General features: G+C 72.5%; 1 protein-coding gene across 1 annotated transcript in view; it reads right to left on the bottom strand.

The window, feature by feature from the left end:
* Window positions 1-14,997: 14,997 nt before the first annotated feature.
* LOC149523099 (antigen-presenting glycoprotein CD1d-like) overlaps window positions 14,998-16,564 on the bottom strand; it is an 8,008-nt gene continuing 6,441 nt past the window's right edge. The window contains exons 3-4 of the mRNA XM_089770520.1: window positions 15,635-15,916; window positions 14,998-15,314 (exon numbers count right to left, since the gene is read on the bottom strand). Coding sequence (XP_089626646.1) covers window positions 14,998-15,314; window positions 15,635-15,916 — 599 coding nt within the window. The remainder of the gene's footprint in view (window positions 15,315-15,634; window positions 15,917-16,564) is intronic.

Here is a 16,564-nt window from a genome sequence, read left to right as displayed (position 1 = left end):
CGCCCACTAGACTCCCCTCCCCTCCCAGAGTCGGTGACAAACCGCGGGAGTTCTGGCTCCCAGCCCCACTGCTCTACCCGCTAGACTCCCCTCCCCTCCCAGAGTCGGTGACAAACCGCAGGAGTTCTGGCTCCCAGCCCCACTGCTCCGCCCACTAGACTCCACTCCCCTCCCAGAGTCGGTGACAAACCGCGGGAGTTCTGGCTCCCAGCCCCACTGCTCCGCCCACTAGACTCCCCTCCCCTCCCAGAGTCGGTGACAAACCGCGGGAGTTCTGGCTCCCAGCCCCACTGCTCTACCCACTAGACTCCCCTCCCCTCCCGGAGTCGGTGAGAAACCGCAGGAGTTCTGGCTCCCAGCCCCACTGCTCTACCCACTAGACTCCCCTCCCCTCCCGGAGTCGGTGACAAACCGCAGGAGTTCTGGCTCCCAGCCCCACTGCTCTACCCACTAGACTCCCCTCCCCTCCCGGAGTCGGTGACAAACCGCGGGAGTTCTGGCTCCCACCCCCCTGCTCCGCCCACTAGACTCCCCTCCCCTCCCAGAGTCGGTGACAAACCGCGGGAGTTCTGGCTCCCAGCCCCACTGCTCCACCCACTAGACTCCACTCCCCGGCAAGAAGCGGCAACAGACCCCCAGGCATCCTGGCTCCCAGCCCCACTGCTCCGCCCACTAGACTCCACTCCCCGGCAAGAAGCGGCAACAGACCCCCCAGGCATCCTGGCTCCCAGCCCCACTGCTCCGCCCACTAGACTCCACTCCCCTCCCAGAGTCGGTGACAAACCGCAGGAGTTCTGGCTCCCAGCCCCACTGCTCTGCCCACTAGACCCCACTCCCCGGCAAGAAGCGGCAACAGACCCCCAGGCATCCTGGCTCCCAGCCCCACTGCTCTACCCACTAGACCCCACTCCCCGGCAAGAAGCGGCAACAGACCCCCCAGGCATCCTGGCTCCCAGCCCCACTGCTCCGCCCACTAGACTCCACTCCCCGGCAAGAAGCGGCAACAGACCCCCAGGCATCCTGACTCCCAGCCCCACTGCTCCGCCCACTAGACTCCACTCCCTGGCAAGAAGCGGCAACCGACCCCCAGGCATCCTGGCTCCCAGCCCCACTGCTCCGCCCACTAGACTCCACTCCCTGGCAAGAAGCGGCAACAGACCCCCAGGCATCCTGGCTCCCAGCCCCACTGCTCCGCCCACTAGACTCCACTCCCTGGCAAGAAGCGGCAACAGACCCCCAGGCATCCTGGCTCCCAGCCCCACTGCTCCGCCCACTAGACCCCACTCCCCTGCAAGAGCTGGGTAAGACCCCCCCCCCGAAGGGTTTATTTAGTACAGGTGAGGGGGGTGTCTGGACCCCAGACACCCCACAGGACCCCCGAATGTTCCAGGGGGTCGGAGAATCCCACCCCATACCCAGGATCTCCCTGACCAGCCCCTCAGCGCTGAAGCCTGGCCTGGACCCAGGCCCAAAGTCCATCTCCGCAGAGGGGCAGAGCCCCACACCTGGGCCCGTGCTGCCCCCTTAGTCCCGGGATGGCCCTGCTCTGACGTCCGGGCAGCGCCTGGAAGGAGAAAGCAGAGCGGAGGGTTAGGGGGTGTCACGGCCTCCCCCCCCGCCCCGAACTCTGCCCCATGGAGGGAGCGGGCTCACCTGCGTAGTCTCCACCACAGCCCCACGGCCACGGCGGCCACCGCCCCCAGGGGGAGACCCACGGCCAGGCCCGGAACCCAGCGCCGGCTGCGCCCTGTAAGGCATGGGGGGGACCATGCTGGGAACAGCAGTATGGGCCCTGCCCCTCGGCCGGCCCCACGGCCCCTCTGCTCCCCACAGCCTGACCCACGGCCCTCAGTCCCCCCCCGCCAGCCCTCTTCCCTCGGTCTCCCCCACTGCTCCCCACAGCCTGACCCACGGCCCTCAGTCCCCCCCGCCAGCCCTCTTCCCTCGGCCTCCCCCACTGCTCCCCACAGCCTGACCCACGGCCCTCAGTCCCCCCCCGCCAGCCCTCTTCCCTCGGCCTCCCCCACTGCTCCCCACAGCCTGACCCACGGCCCTCAGTCCCCCCCCCCCCCCAGCCCTCTTCCCTCGGCCTCCCCCTCTGCTCCCCACAGCCTGACCTACGGCCCTCAGTCCCCCCCGCCAGCCCTCTTCCCTCGGCCTCCCCCACTGCTCCCCACAGCCTGACCCACGGCCCTCAGTCCCCCCCGCCAGCCCTCTTCCCTCGGCCTCCCCCTCTGCTCCCCACAGCCTGACCCACGGCCCTCAGTCCCCCCCGCCAGCCCTCTTCCCTCGGCCTCCCCCACTGCTCCCCACAGCCTGACCCACGGCCCTCAGTCCCCCCCCGCCAGCCCTCTTCCCTCGGCCTCCCCCACTGCTCCCCACAGCCTGACCCACGGCCCTCAGTCCCCCCCGCCAGCCCTCTTCCCTCGGCCTCCCCCTCTGCTCCCCACAGCCTGACCTACGGCCCTCAGCCCCCCCCGCCCAGCCCTCTTCCCTCGGCCTCCCCCACTGCTCCCCACAGCCTGACCCACGGCCCTCAGTCCCCCCCCGCCAGCCCTCTTCCCTCGGCCTCCCCCACTGCTCCCCACAGCCTGACCCACGGCCCTCAGTCCCCCCCCAGCCCTCTTCCCTCGGCCTCCCCCTCTGCTCCCCACAGCCTGACCTACGGCCCTCAGTCCCCCCCGCCAGCCCTCTTCCCTCGGCCTCCCCCACTGCTCCCCACAGCCTGACCCACGGCCCTCAGTCCCCCCCGCCAGCCCTCTTCCCTCGGCCTCCCCCTCTGCTCCCCACAGCCTGACCCACGGCCCTCAGTCCCCCCCCGCCAGCCCTCTTCCCTCGGCCTCCCCCACTGCTCCCCACAGCCTGACCCACGGCCCTCAGTCCCCCCCCGCCAGCCCTCTTCCCTCGGCCTCCCCCACTGCTCCCCACAGCCTGACCCACGGCCCTCAGTCCCCCCCGCCAGCCCTCTTCCCTCGGCCTCCCCCTCTGCTCCCCACAGCCTGACCCACGGCCCTCAGTCCCCCCCGCCAGCCCTCTTCCCTCGGCCTCCCCCACTGCTCCCCACAGCCTGACCCACGGCCCTCAGTCCCCCCCGCCAGCCCTCTTCCCTCGGCCTCCCCCTCTGCTCCCCACAGCCTGACCCACGGCCCTCAGTCCCCCCCGCCAGCCCTCTTCCCTCGGCCTCCCCCACTGCTCCCCACAGCCTGACCCACGGCCCTCAGTCCCCCCCCAGCCCTCTTCCCTCGGCCTCCCCCACTGCTCCCCACAGCCTGACCCACGGCCCTCAGTCCCCCCCGCCCGCCCTCTTCCCTCGGCCTCCCCCTCTGCTCCCCACAGCCTGACCCACGGCCCTCAGTCCCCCCCGCCAGCCCTCTTCCCTCGGCCTCCCCCTCTGCTCCCCACAGACTGACCCACGGCCCTCAGTCCCCCCCGCCAGCCCTCTTCCCTCGGCCTCCCCCACTGCTCCCCACAGCCTGACCCACGGCCCTCAGTCCCCCCCCCAGCCCTCTTCCCTTGGCCTCCCCCTCTGCTCCCCACAGCCTGACCCACGGCCCTCAGTCCCCCCCCAGCCCTCTTCCCTCGGTCTCCCCCACTGCTCCCCACAGCCTGACCCACGGCCCTCAGCCCCCCCCGCCAGCCCTCTTCCCTCGGCCTCCCCCACTGCTCCCCACAGCCTGACCCACGGCCCTCAGTCCCCCCCGCCAGCCCTCTTCCCTCGGCCTCCCCCACGGCCCCTCTGCTCCCCACAGCCTGACCCACGGTCCTCAGTCCCCCCCGCCAGCCCTCTTCCCTCGGCCTCCCCCACTGCTCCCCACAGCCTGACCCACGGCCCTCAGTCCCCCCCGCCAGCCCTCTTCCCTCGGCCTCCCCCTCTGCTCCCCACAGCCTGACCTACGGCCCTCAGTCCCCCCCGCCAGCCCTCTTCCCTCGGCCTCCCCCACTGCTCCCCACAGCCTGACCCACGGCCCTCAGTCCCCCCCGCCAGCCCTCTTCCCTCGGCCTCCCCCTCTGCTCCCCACAGCCTGACCCACGGCCCTCAGTCCCCCCCCAGCCCTCTTCCCTCGGCCTCCCCCACTGCTCCCCACAGCCTGACCCACGGCCCTCAGTCCCCCCCGCCAGCCCTCTTCCCTCGGCCTCCCCCACTGCTCCCCACAGCCTGACCCACGGCCCTCAGTCCCCCCCGCCAGCCCTCTTCCCTCGGCCTCCCCCACTGCTCCCCACAGCCTGACCCACGGCCCTCAGTCCCCCCCGCCCAGCCCTCTTCCCTCGGCCTCCCCCTCTGCTCCCCACAGCCTGACCCACGGCCCTCAGTCCTCCCCGCCAGCCCTCTTCCCTCGGCCTCCCCCACTGCTCCCCACAGCCTGACCCACGGCCCTCAGTCCCCCCCGCCAGCCCTCTTCCCTCGGCCTCCCCCACTGCTCCCCACAGCCTGACCCACGGCGCTCAGTCCCCCCCGCCCAGCCCTCTTCCCTCGGCCTCCCCCTCTGCTCCCCACAGCCTGACCCACGGCCCTCAGTCCTCCCCGCCAGCCCTCTTCCCTCGGCCTCCCCCACTGCTCCCCACAGCCTGACCCACGGCCCTCAGTCCCCCCCCGCCAGCCCTCTTCCCTCGGCCTCCCCCTCTGCTCCCCACAGCCTGACCCACGGCCCTCAGTCCCCCCCCAGCCCTCTTCCCTCGGCCGGCCCCACTGCTCCCCACAGCCTGACCCACGGCCCTCAGTCCCCCCCCAGCCCTCTTCCCTCGGCCTCCCCCTCTGCTCCCCACAGCCTGACCCACGGCCCTCAGTCCCCCCCCAGCCCTCTTCCCTCGGTCTCCCCCACTGCTCCCCACAGCCTGACCCACGGCCCTCAGTCCCCCCCGCCCGCCCTCTTCCCTCGGCCTCCCCCTCTGCTCCCCACAGCCTGACCCACGGCCCTCAGTCCCCCCCGCCAGCCCTCTTCCCTCGGCCTCCCCCTCTGCTCCCCACAGACTGACCCACGGCCCTCAGTCCCCCCCGCCAGCCCTCTTCCCTCGGCCTCCCCCACTGCTCCCCACAGCCTGACCCACGGCCCTCAGTCCCCCCCCAGCCCTCTTCCCTTGGCCTCCCCCTCTGCTCCCCACAGCCTGACCCACGGCCCTCAGTCCCCCCCCAGCCCTCTTCCCTCGGTCTCCCCCACTGCTCCCCACAGCCTGACCCACGGCCCTCAGCCCCCCCCGCCAGCCCTCTTCCCTCGGCCTCCCCCACTGCTCCCCACAGCCTGACCCACGGCCCTCAGTCCCCCCCGCCAGCCCTCTTCCCTCGGCCTCCCCCACGGCCCCTCTGCTCCCCACAGCCTGACCCACGGTCCTCAGTCCCCCCCGCCAGCCCTCTTCCCTCGGCCTCCCCCACTGCTCCCCACAGCCTGACCCACGGCCCTCAGTCCCCCCCGCCAGCCCTCTTCCCTCGGCCTCCCCCTCTGCTCCCCACAGCCTGACCTACGGCCCTCAGTCCCCCCCGCCAGCCCTCTTCCCTCGGCCTCCCCCTCTGCTCCCCACAGCCTGACCCACGGCCCTCAGTCCCCCCCGCCAGCCCTCTTCCCTCGGCCTCCCCCTCTGCTCCCCACAGCCTGACCTACGGCCCTCAGTCCCCCCCGCCAGCCCTCTTCCCTCGGCCTCCCCCTCTGCTCCCCACAGCCTGACCTACGGCCCTCAGTCCCCCCCGCCAGCCCTCTTCCCTCGGCCTCCCCCACTGCTCCCCACAGCCTGACCCACGGCCCTCAGTCCCCCCCGCCAGCCCTCTTCCCTCGGCCTCCCCCACTGCTCCCCACAGCCTGACCCACGGCCCTCAGTCCCCCCCGCCAGCCCTCTTCCCTCGGCCGGCCCCACTGCTCCCCACAGCCTGACCCACGGCCCTCAGTCCCCCCCCAGCCCTCTTCCCTCGGCCTCCCCCACTGCTCCCCACAGCCTGACCCACGGCCCTCAGTCCCCCCGCCAGCCCTCTTCCCTCGGCCTCCCCCACTGCTCCCCACAGCCTGACCCACGGCCCTCAGTCCCCCCGCCAGCCCTCTTCCCTCGGCCTCCCCCTCTGCTCCCCACAGCCTGACCTACGGCCCTCAGTCCCCCCCGCCAGCCCTCTTCCCTCGGCCTCCCCCACTGCTCCCCACAGCCTGACCCACGGCCCTCAGTCCCCCCGCCAGCCCTCTTCCCTCGGCCTCCCCCACTGCTCCCCACAGCCTGACCCACGGCCCTCAGTCCCCCCGCCCAGCCCTCTTCCCTCGGCCTCCCCCTCTGCTCCCCACAGCCTGACCCACGGCCCTCAGTCCCCCCCGCCAGCCCTCTTCCCTCGGCCTCCCCCACTGCTCCCCACAGCCTGACCCACGGCCCTCAGTCCCCCCCGCCAGCCCTCTTCCCTCGGCCTCCCCCACTGCTCCCCACAGCCTGACCCACGGCCCTCAGTCCCCCCCGCCCAGCCCTCTTCCCTCGGCCTCCCCCTCTGCTCCCCACAGCCTGACCCACGGCCCTCAGTCCTCCCCGCCAGCCCTCTTCCCTCGGCCTCCCCCACTGCTCCCCACAGCCTGACCCACGGCCCTCAGTCCCCCCCCGCCAGCCCTCTTCCCTCGGCCTCCCCCACTGCTCCCCACAGCCTGACCCACGGCCCTCAGTCCCCCCCCCAGCCCTCTTCCCTCGGCCTCCCCCACTGCTCCCCACAGCCTGACCCACGGCCCTCAGTCCCCCCCGCCAGCCCTCTTCCCTCGGCCTCCCCCTCTGCTCCCCACAGCCTGACCCACGGCCCTCAGTCCTCCCCGCCAGCCCTCTTCCCTCGGCCTCCCCCTCTGCTCCCCACAGCCTGACCCACGGCCCTCAGTCCCCCCCACCAGCCCTCTTCCCTCGGCCTCCCCCACTGCTCCCCACAGCCTGACCCACGGCCCTCAGTCCCCCCCGCCAGCCCTCTTCCCTCGGCCTCCCCCTCTGCTCCCCACAGCCTGACCCACGGCCCTCAGTCCCCCCCCCAGCCCTCTTCCCTCGGCCTCCCCCTCTGCTCCCCACAGCCTGACCCACGGCCCTCAGTCCCCCCCCAGCCCTCTTCCCTCGGCCTCCCCCACTGCTCCCCACAGCCTGACCCACGGCCCTCAGTCCCCCCCGCCAGCCCTCTTCCCTCGGCCTCCCCCTCTGCTCCCCACAGCCTGACCCACGGCCCTCAGTCCCCCCCGCCAGCCCTCTTCCCTCGGCCGGCCCCACTGCTCCCCACAGCCTGACCCACGGCCCTCAGTCCCCCCCGCCAGCCCTCTTCCCTCGGCCTCCCCCTCTGCTCCCCACAGCCTGACCCACGGCCCTCAGTCCCCCCCCGCCAGCCCTCTTCCCTCGGCCTCCCCCTCTGCTCCCCACAGCCTGACCCACGGCCCTCAGTCCCCCCCCGCCAGCCCTCTTCCCTCGGCCTCCCCCACTGCTCCCCACAGCCTGACCCACGGCCCTCAGTCCCCCCCCGCCAGCCCTCTTCCCTCGGCCTCCCCCACTGCTCCCCACAGCCTGACCCACGGCCCTCAGTCCCCCCCGCCAGCCCTCTTCCCTCGGCCTCCCCCACTGCTCCCCACAGCCTGACCCACGGCCCTCAGTCCCCCCGCCAGCCCTCTTCCCTCGGCCTCCCCCACTGCTCCCCACAGCCTGACCCACGGCCCTCAGTCCCCCCCCGCCAGCCCTCTTCCCTCGGTCTCCCCCACTGCTCCCCACAGCCTGACCCACGGCCCTCAGTCCCCCCCGCCAGCCCTCTTCCCTCGGCCTCCCCCACTGCTCCCCACAGCCTGACCCACGGCCCTCAGTCCCCCCCGCCAGCCCTCTTCCCTCGGCCTCCCCCACTGCTCCCCACAGCCTGACCCACGGCCCTCAGTCCCCCCCCCAGCCCTCTTCCCTCGGCCTCCCCCTCTGCTCCCCACAGCCTGACCTACGGCCCTCAGTCCCCCCCGCCAGCCCTCTTCCCTCGGCCTCCCCCACTGCTCCCCACAGCCTGACCCACGGCCCTCAGTCCCCCCCGCCAGCCCTCTTCCCTCGGCCTCCCCCTCTGCTCCCCACAGCCTGACCCACGGCCCTCAGTCCCCCCCCGCCAGCCCTCTTCCCTCGGCCTCCCCCACTGCTCCCCACAGCCTGACCCACGGCCCTCAGTCCCCCCCCGCCAGCCCTCTTCCCTCGGCCTCCCCCACTGCTCCCCACAGCCTGACCCACGGCCCTCAGTCCCCCCCGCCAGCCCTCTTCCCTCGGCCTCCCCCTCTGCTCCCCACAGCCTGACCCACGGCCCTCAGTCCCCCCCGCCAGCCCTCTTCCCTCGGCCTCCCCCACTGCTCCCCACAGCCTGACCCACGGCCCTCAGTCCCCCCCGCCAGCCCTCTTCCCTCGGCCTCCCCCTCTGCTCCCCACAGCCTGACCCACGGCCCTCAGTCCCCCCGCCAGCCCTCTTCCCTCGGCCTCCCCCACTGCTCCCCACAGCCTGACCCACGGCCCTCAGTCCCCCCGCCAGCCCTCTTCCCTCGGCCTCCCCCACTGCTCCCCACAGCCTGACCCACGGCCCTCAGTCCCCCCCCGCCCGCCCTCTTCCCTCGGCCTCCCCCTCTGCTCCCCACAGCCTGACCCACGGCCCTCAGTCCCCCCGCCAGCCCTCTTCCCTCGGCCTCCCCCTCTGCTCCCCACAGCCTGACCCACGGCCCTCAGTCCCCCCCGCCAGCCCTCTTCCCTCGGCCTCCCCCACTGCTCCCCACAGCCTGACCCACGGCCCTCAGTCCCCCCGCCAGCCCTCTTCCCTCGGCCTCCCCCTCTGCTCCCCACAGCCTGACCCACGGCCCTCAGTCCCCCCGCCAGCCCTCTTCCCTCGGCCTCCCCCACTGCTCCCCACAGCCTGACCCACGGCCCTCAGTCCCCCCCGCCAGCCCTCTTCCCTCGGCCTCCCCCACTGCTCCCCACAGCCTGACCCACGGCCCTCAGTCCCCCCCGCCAGCCCTCTTCCCTCGGCCTCCCCCACGGCCCCTCTGCTCCCCACAGCCTGACCCACGGTCCTCAGTCCCCCCCGCCAGCCCTCTTCCCTCGGCCTCCCCCACTGCTCCCCACAGCCTGACCCACGGCCCTCAGTCCCCCCCGCCAGCCCTCTTCCCTCGGCCTCCCCCTCTGCTCCCCACAGCCTGACCTACGGCCCTCAGTCCCCCCCGCCAGCCCTCTTCCCTCGGCCTCCCCCACTGCTCCCCACAGCCTGACCCACGGCCCTCAGTCCCCCCGCCAGCCCTCTTCCCTCGGCCTCCCCCTCTGCTCCCCACAGCCTGACCCACGGCCCTCAGTCCCCCCGCCAGCCCTCTTCCCTCGGCCTCCCCCACTGCTCCCCACAGCCTGACCCACGGCCCTCAGTCCCCCCCGCCAGCCCTCTTCCCTCGGCCTCCCCCACTGCTCCCCACAGCCTGACCCACGGCCCTCAGTCCCCCCGCCAGCCCTCTTCCCTCGGCCTCCCCCACTGCTCCCCACAGCCTGACCCACGGCCCTCAGTCCCCCCCGCCCAGCCCTCTTCCCTCGGCCTCCCCCTCTGCTCCCCACAGCCTGACCCACGGCCCTCAGTCCTCCCCGCCAGCCCTCTTCCCTCGGCCTCCCCCACTGCTCCCCACAGCCTGACCCACGGCCCTCAGTCCCCCCCGCCAGCCCTCTTCCCTCGGCCTCCCCCACTGCTCCCCACAGCCTGACCCACGGCGCTCAGTCCCCCCCGCCCAGCCCTCTTCCCTCGGCCTCCCCCTCTGCTCCCCACAGCCTGACCCACGGCCCTCAGTCCTCCCCGCCAGCCCTCTTCCCTCGGCCTCCCCCACTGCTCCCCACAGCCTGACCCACGGCCCTCAGTCCCCCCCGCCAGCCCTCTTCCCTCGGCCTCCCCCTCTGCTCCCCACAGCCTGACCCACGGCCCTCAGTCCCCCCCCAGCCCTCTTCCCTCGGCCGGCCCCACTGCTCCCCACAGCCTGACCCACGGCCCTCAGTCCCCCCCCAGCCCTCTTCCCTCGGCCTCCCCCTCTGCTCCCCACAGCCTGACCCACGGCCCTCAGTCCCCCCCCAGCCCTCTTCCCTCGGTCTCCCCCACTGCTCCCCACAGCCTGACCCACGGCCCTCAGTCCCCCCGCCCGCCCTCTTCCCTCGGCCTCCCCCTCTGCTCCCCACAGCCTGACCCACGGCCCTCAGTCCCCCCGCCAGCCCTCTTCCCTCGGCCTCCCCCTCTGCTCCCCACAGACTGACCCACGGCCCTCAGTCCCCCCGCCAGCCCTCTTCCCTCGGCCTCCCCCACTGCTCCCCACAGCCTGACCCACGGCCCTCAGTCCCCCCCGCCAGCCCTCTTCCCTTGGCCTCCCCCTCTGCTCCCCACAGCCTGACCCACGGCCCTCAGTCCCCCCCCAGCCCTCTTCCCTCGGTCTCCCCCACTGCTCCCCACAGCCTGACCCACGGCCCTCAGCCCCCCCGCCAGCCCTCTTCCCTCGGCCTCCCCCACTGCTCCCCACAGCCTGACCCACGGCCCTCAGTCCCCCCGCCAGCCCTCTTCCCTCGGCCTCCCCCACGGCCCCTCTGCTCCCCACAGCCTGACCCACGGTCCTCAGTCCCCCCCGCCAGCCCTCTTCCCTCGGCCTCCCCCACTGCTCCCCACAGCCTGACCCACGGCCCTCAGTCCCCCCGCCAGCCCTCTTCCCTCGGCCTCCCCCTCTGCTCCCCACAGCCTGACCTACGGCCCTCAGTCCCCCCCGCCAGCCCTCTTCCCTCGGCCTCCCCCTCTGCTCCCCACAGCCTGACCCACGGCCCTCAGTCCCCCCGCCAGCCCTCTTCCCTCGGCCTCCCCCTCTGCTCCCCACAGCCTGACCCACGGCCCTCAGTCCCCCCCGCCAGCCCTCTTCCCTCGGCCTCCCCCTCTGCTCCCCACAGCCTGACCTACGGCCCTCAGTCCCCCCCGCCAGCCCTCTTCCCTCGGCCTCCCCCACTGCTCCCCACAGCCTGACCCACGGCCCTCAGTCCCCCCCGCCAGCCCTCTTCCCTCGGCCTCCCCCACTGCTCCCCACAGCCTGACCCACGGCCCTCAGTCCCCCCGCCAGCCCTCTTCCCTCAGTCCCCCCCCCAGCCCTCTTCCCTCGGCCTCCCCCACTGCTCCCCACTGCTCCCCACAGCCTGACCCACGGCCCTCAGCCCCCCCCCCAGCCCTCTTCCCTCGGCCTCCCCCACTGCTCCCCACAGCCTGACCTACGGCCCTCAGTCCCCCCCGCCAGCCCTCTTCCCTCGGCCTCCCCCACTGCTCCCCACAGCCTGACCTACGGCCCTCAGTCCCCCCCGCCAGCCCTCTTCCCTCGGCCTCCCCCTCTGCTCCCCACAGCCTGACCTACGGCCCTCAGTCCCCCCCGCCAGCCCTCTTCCCTCGGCCTCCCCCACTGCTCCCCACAGCCTGACCCACGGCCCTCAGTCCCCCCCGCCAGCCCTCTTCCCTCGGCCTCCCCCACTGCTCCCCACAGCCTGACCCACGGCCCTCAGTCCCCCCCGCCCAGCCCTCTTCCCTCGGCCTCCCCCTCTGCTCCCCACAGCCTGACCCACGGCCCTCAGTCCTCCCCGCCAGCCCTCTTCCCTCGGCCTCCCCCACTGCTCCCCACAGCCTGACCCACGGCCCTCAGTCCCCCCCGCCAGCCCTCTTCCCTCGGCCTCCCCCACTGCTCCCCACAGCCTGACCCACGGCGCTCAGTCCCCCCCGCCCAGCCCTCTTCCCTCGGCCTCCCCCTCTGCTCCCCACAGCCTGACCCACGGCCCTCAGTCCTCCCCGCCAGCCCTCTTCCCTCGGCCTCCCCCACTGCTCCCCACAGCCTGACCCACGGCCCTCAGTCCCCCCCCGCCAGCCCTCTTCCCTCGGCCTCCCCCACTGCTCCCCACAGCCTGACCCACGGCCCTCAGTCCCCCCCCCAGCCCTCTTCCCTCGGCCGGCCCCACTGCTCCCCACAGCCTGACCCACGGCCCTCAGTCCCCCCCCCCAGCCCTCTTCCCTCGGCCTCCCCCTCTGCTCCCCACAGCCTGACCCACGGCCCTCAGTCCTCCCCGCCAGCCCTCTTCCCTCGGCCTCCCCCTCTGCTCCCCACAGCCTGACCCACGGCCCTCAGTCCCCCCCACCAGCCCTCTTCCCTCGGCCGGCCCCACTGCTCCCCACAGCCTGACCCACGGCCCTCAGTCCCCCCCGCCAGCCCTCTTCCCTCGGCCTCCCCCTCTGCTCCCCACAGCCTGACCCACGGCCCTCAGTCCCCCCCCCCAGCCCTCTTCCCTCGGCCTCCCCCTCTGCTCCCCACAGCCTGACCCACGGCCCTCAGTCCCCCCCCCCAGCCCTCTTCCCTCGGCCTCCCCCACTGCTCCCCACAGCCTGACCCACGGCCCTCAGTCCCCCCCGCCAGCCCTCTTCCCTCGGCCTCCCCCTCTGCTCCCCACAGCCTGACCCACGGCCCTCAGTCCCCCCCGCCAGCCCTCTTCCCTCGGCCGGCCCCACTGCTCCCCACAGCCTGACCCACGGCCCTCAGTCCCCCCCGCCAGCCCTCTTCCCTCGGCCTCCCCCTCTGCTCCCCACAGCCTGACCCACGGCCCTCAGTCCCCCCCCGCCAGCCCTCTTCCCTCGGCCTCCCCCTCTGCTCCCCACAGCCTGACCCACGGCCCTCAGTCCCCCCCCGCCAGCCCTCTTCCCTCGGCCTCCCCCACTGCTCCCCACAGCCTGACCCACGGCCCTCAGTCCCCCCCGCCAGCCCTCTTCCCTCGGCCTCCCCCACTGCTCCCCACAGCCTGACCCACGGCCCTCAGTCCCCCCCGCCAGCCCTCTTCCCTCGGCCTCCCCCACTGCTCCCCACAGCCTGACCCACGGCCCTCAGTCCCCCCCCAGCCCTCTTCCCTCGGCCTCCCCCACTGCTCCCCACAGCCTGACCCACGGCCCTCAGTCCCCCACGCCAGCCCTCTTCCCTCGGCCTCCCCCTCTGCTCCCCACGGCCTGACCCACGGCCCTCAGTCCCCCCCGCCAGCCCTCTTCCCTCGGCCTCCCCCACAGCTCCCCACAGCCTGACCCACGGCCCTCAGTCCCCCCCGTCAGCCCTCTTCCCTCGGCCTCCCCCACTGCTCCCCACAGCCTGACCCACGGCCCTCAGTCCCCCCCCAGCCCTCTTCCCTCGGCCTCCCCCACTGCTCCCCACAGCCTGACCCACGGCCCTCAGTCCCCCACGCCAGCCCTCTTCCCTCGGCCTCCCCCACTGCTCCCCACAGCCTGACCCACGGCCCTCAGTCCCCCCGCCAGCCCTCTTCCCTCGGCCTCCCCCACAGCTCCACTGCTCCCCACAGCCTGACCCACGGCCCTCAGTCCCCCCCGCCAGCCCTCTTCCCTCGACCTCCCCCACTGCTCCCCACAGCCTGACCCACGGCCCTCAGTCCCCCCGCCAGCCCTCTTCCCTCGGCCTCCCCCACTGCTCCCCACAGACTGACCCACGGCCCTCAGTCCCCCCCACCAGCCCTCTTCCCTCGGCCTCCCCCACTGCTCCCCACAGCCTGACCCACGGCCCTCAGTCCCCCCCGCCAGCCCTCTTCCCTCGGCCTCCCCCACTGCTCCCCACAGCCTGACCCACGGCCCTCAGTCCCCCCGCCAGCCCTCTTCCCTCGGCCTCCCCCACTGCTCCCCACAGACTGACCCACGGCCCTCAGTCCCCCCCGCCAGCCCTCTTCCCTCGGCCTCCCCCACTGCTCCCCACAGCCTGACCCACGGCCCTCAGTCCCCCCCGCCAGCCCTCTTCCCTCGGCCTCCCCCACTGCTCCCCACAGCCTGACCCACGGCCCTCAGTCCCCCCCATCCCAGCCCTCTTCCCTCGGCCTCCCCCACTGCTCCCCACAGCCTGACCCACGGCCCTCAGTCCCCCCCACCAGCCCTCTTCCCTCGGCCTCCCCCACAGCCCCTCTGCTCCCCACGGCCTGACCCATGGCCCTCAGCACCCCCCCAACCCTCTTCCCTCGGTCTCCCCCACAGCCCCTCTGCTCCCTATAGCCTGACCCACGGCCCTCAGCCCCCCCCCCAACTGTCTTCCCTCAGGCTTGCCCACAGCCCCACTGCTCCCCACAGCCTGACCCACGGCCCTCAGCCCCCTTCCCTAGCCCTCTTCCCTCGGCCTCCCCCACAGCCCCACTGCTCCCCACAGCCTGACCCACGGCCCTCAGTCCCCCCGCCAGCCCTCTTCCCTCGGCCTCCCCCACAGCCCCTCTGCTCCCCACAGCCTGACCCACAGCCCTCAGCCCCCCCCCAACTGTCTTCCCTCAGGCTTGCCCACAGCCCCTCTGCTCCCTATAGCCTGACCCACGGCACTCAGCCCCCCCCCCCAACTGTCTTCCCTCAGGCTTGCCCACAGCCCCACTGCTCCCCACAGCCCAACCCACGGCCCTCAGCCCCCTCCCCCCAGCCCTCTTCCCTCGGCCTCCCCCACAGCCTCTCTGCTCCCCCCAGCCTGACCCACGGCCCTCAGCCCGCCGCCCCCCCCAGCCCTCTTCCCTCAGCCTCCCTCTCTGCCCATCCCCACTGCTCCCCTTGGCTCAGCCCCCCACTGCTCTGAGATGCCCCCGAGACCCTGTTCCCTCCCTGTCCGCTGCTCTCCCTCCCCCCGCACTCCCCACACATTCCCCTCCCCCGCATCCAGGCCACTGGGGACCCCACACCTCACCTCCCCCAGCCCCAGGCCAGAGCCCTCCCTGCCTATAGGCACAGCCCCCCCCCCCCCGCTGCTGAGGGCCCCACGTGCAACCCAGCCCCTCAGCCCGCCCCCTTCCTCGCCCCCCCTCCACTCGCCCAGCTGTTTCCCTTTCCGGTGGCAGGTATTTCTCACCCAGCTCGCCTTCGCCCGCCCCCCCACCAATTCTGGGCCTCCCCCACCTCCCCTGAGGCCCTGACCCCCACCCCAAAGTCCCCTCTCCCCTTTTCCTTCCCGGTGCGGAATAAAATGTCAGTGCGCACCAAAGCCACTGCCAATGTGCACCACCCTCAGACACCCCCTCTATCTAGCCAGGGTGGTACCTACCCCAGGGGATCAGCAGGCTCCGGCCCCCCAGGCTGCTGTGCCCCACCCGGCAGGCGTAGCTGTGCCCGTCGTCCGGCCCCACGGCCAGGGAGCTGCGCAGCTGGTAGGTCAGGTCGGCGTTGGGCAGGGTCCTGCCGGGGTCCATCCGCCAGCCCGGCCCCACCTCCTCCCCGTCCTGCAGCCAGGCCACGTGGACGGGCCGGGGGTAGAACCCGGTGACCCGGCAGACCAGCCGCCACGGCGCAGAGGGGCTGGCGGGGGGCGGCGGGCGGGCGAACACCACGGCGACCGGCCGCTCTGAGACGGGAGGGAGGAAGGCGTGGTCAGTCTGAGCCTCGGGGACTCACGCGCTCGGCCTGCCCCCCAAGTCTGCCCTCCCCCCTTCACTTCCTGCCCTAAACTGCTATAAAACAGTTCCTGCGCACCACCCCAGACATAGCTGCATTTGCACAGGACGCAGGTCATTTTTTCCCCCACCCGGTGCGGAATAAATTTTATGGCACGCGCCACTGGGCACCACTCACAGAAACACAGGCGGTGCGCGGGGCGGCACCCGAATCGCTCCTAGGTGGCCGCCTAAGTCCCCAAGGGTGGGGATAGGGGGGGTCTAGCCTCACCTTGTCTTTCCAAAGTCTCTCTCCCGTACTGGACTAACGTCTTGAGCTCAGTGACGCACTTGGTTTTCAGGAGAAACTGCACGGCGAGGGTCACGCGCGTCTCCTGGTTATACCAGTCCCGGATGCCGAGCGTGAGGTTGTCGCCCCGCTGCGCGATGCAGGTGCCCGTGGCCATGTCGAAGGTGAGGAAGTCGTCCCCGTTCATGGCGGCGTCGCAGAAGTGCCGGGCGGTGCCGTCGGGGCGCACTTCGCAGCCGAAGGAGAACTGGGTGACAAAGGGGACTGGGAGAAGACGGGCGTGGGGATGAAGACACGTTCCCCGCCGGTGTTCCCCCTCATCTTTTCCAGCCACAAGCAGATTTTTTTCCATTGTGTGTGCGGGATAATTTTTTTTCGGTGCGCACCAAGGTGCACCACCCATATCAACAAAAACCTCGCGGTGGGCTGCATCCCAGTCCCTCCTCAGTGGCCGCACAAGTGCCAAGCTTCCAGGGGACCCTGGTCACCGGTGGGGTGGGGGGGCAGGGATAAGGGACTGAAACAGAGAGAAGACGAAATGAGCGGGTGCGACCAAAGCACAGAGGAGGGGCAGGGCTGTGGGGTGGGACGGGCAGGAGCGAAGGCACCTTGCAGTGGCTGTTTCAAGCGGCGGGTGTCAACGGTCCCTAAAAAACCCCAAAAGGTCATTCTGGGGCACCTTCGAGCCCAGCGACTGTATAGACAGTGGCATGTGCGTTCGTGGGCGCAGCCCCCACCTCAGATGGGCGGGGGGGAGAAAGGAGGGACGTGGGCTTTGCCCACAAACGTTCATAACTCCATCTACCTGTCTGTCTGTCTGTCTGTCTGTGTGTCCCTATTCAGCCCAGCTAGCCATCTCTCTTCCCCTCTCTGTACCCCTATAAACCCCCTCGTCCTCTCATCCTCTCTCTC

This window comes from Pelodiscus sinensis, chromosome 19 (genome assembly GCF_052426305.1).
Source record: "Pelodiscus sinensis isolate ZL-2025 chromosome 19, ASM5242630v1, whole genome shotgun sequence".
Taxonomy (NCBI): Eukaryota; Metazoa; Chordata; order Testudines; family Trionychidae; genus Pelodiscus; species Pelodiscus sinensis.
This window is presented reverse-complemented; position numbering and strand designations above follow the sequence as displayed.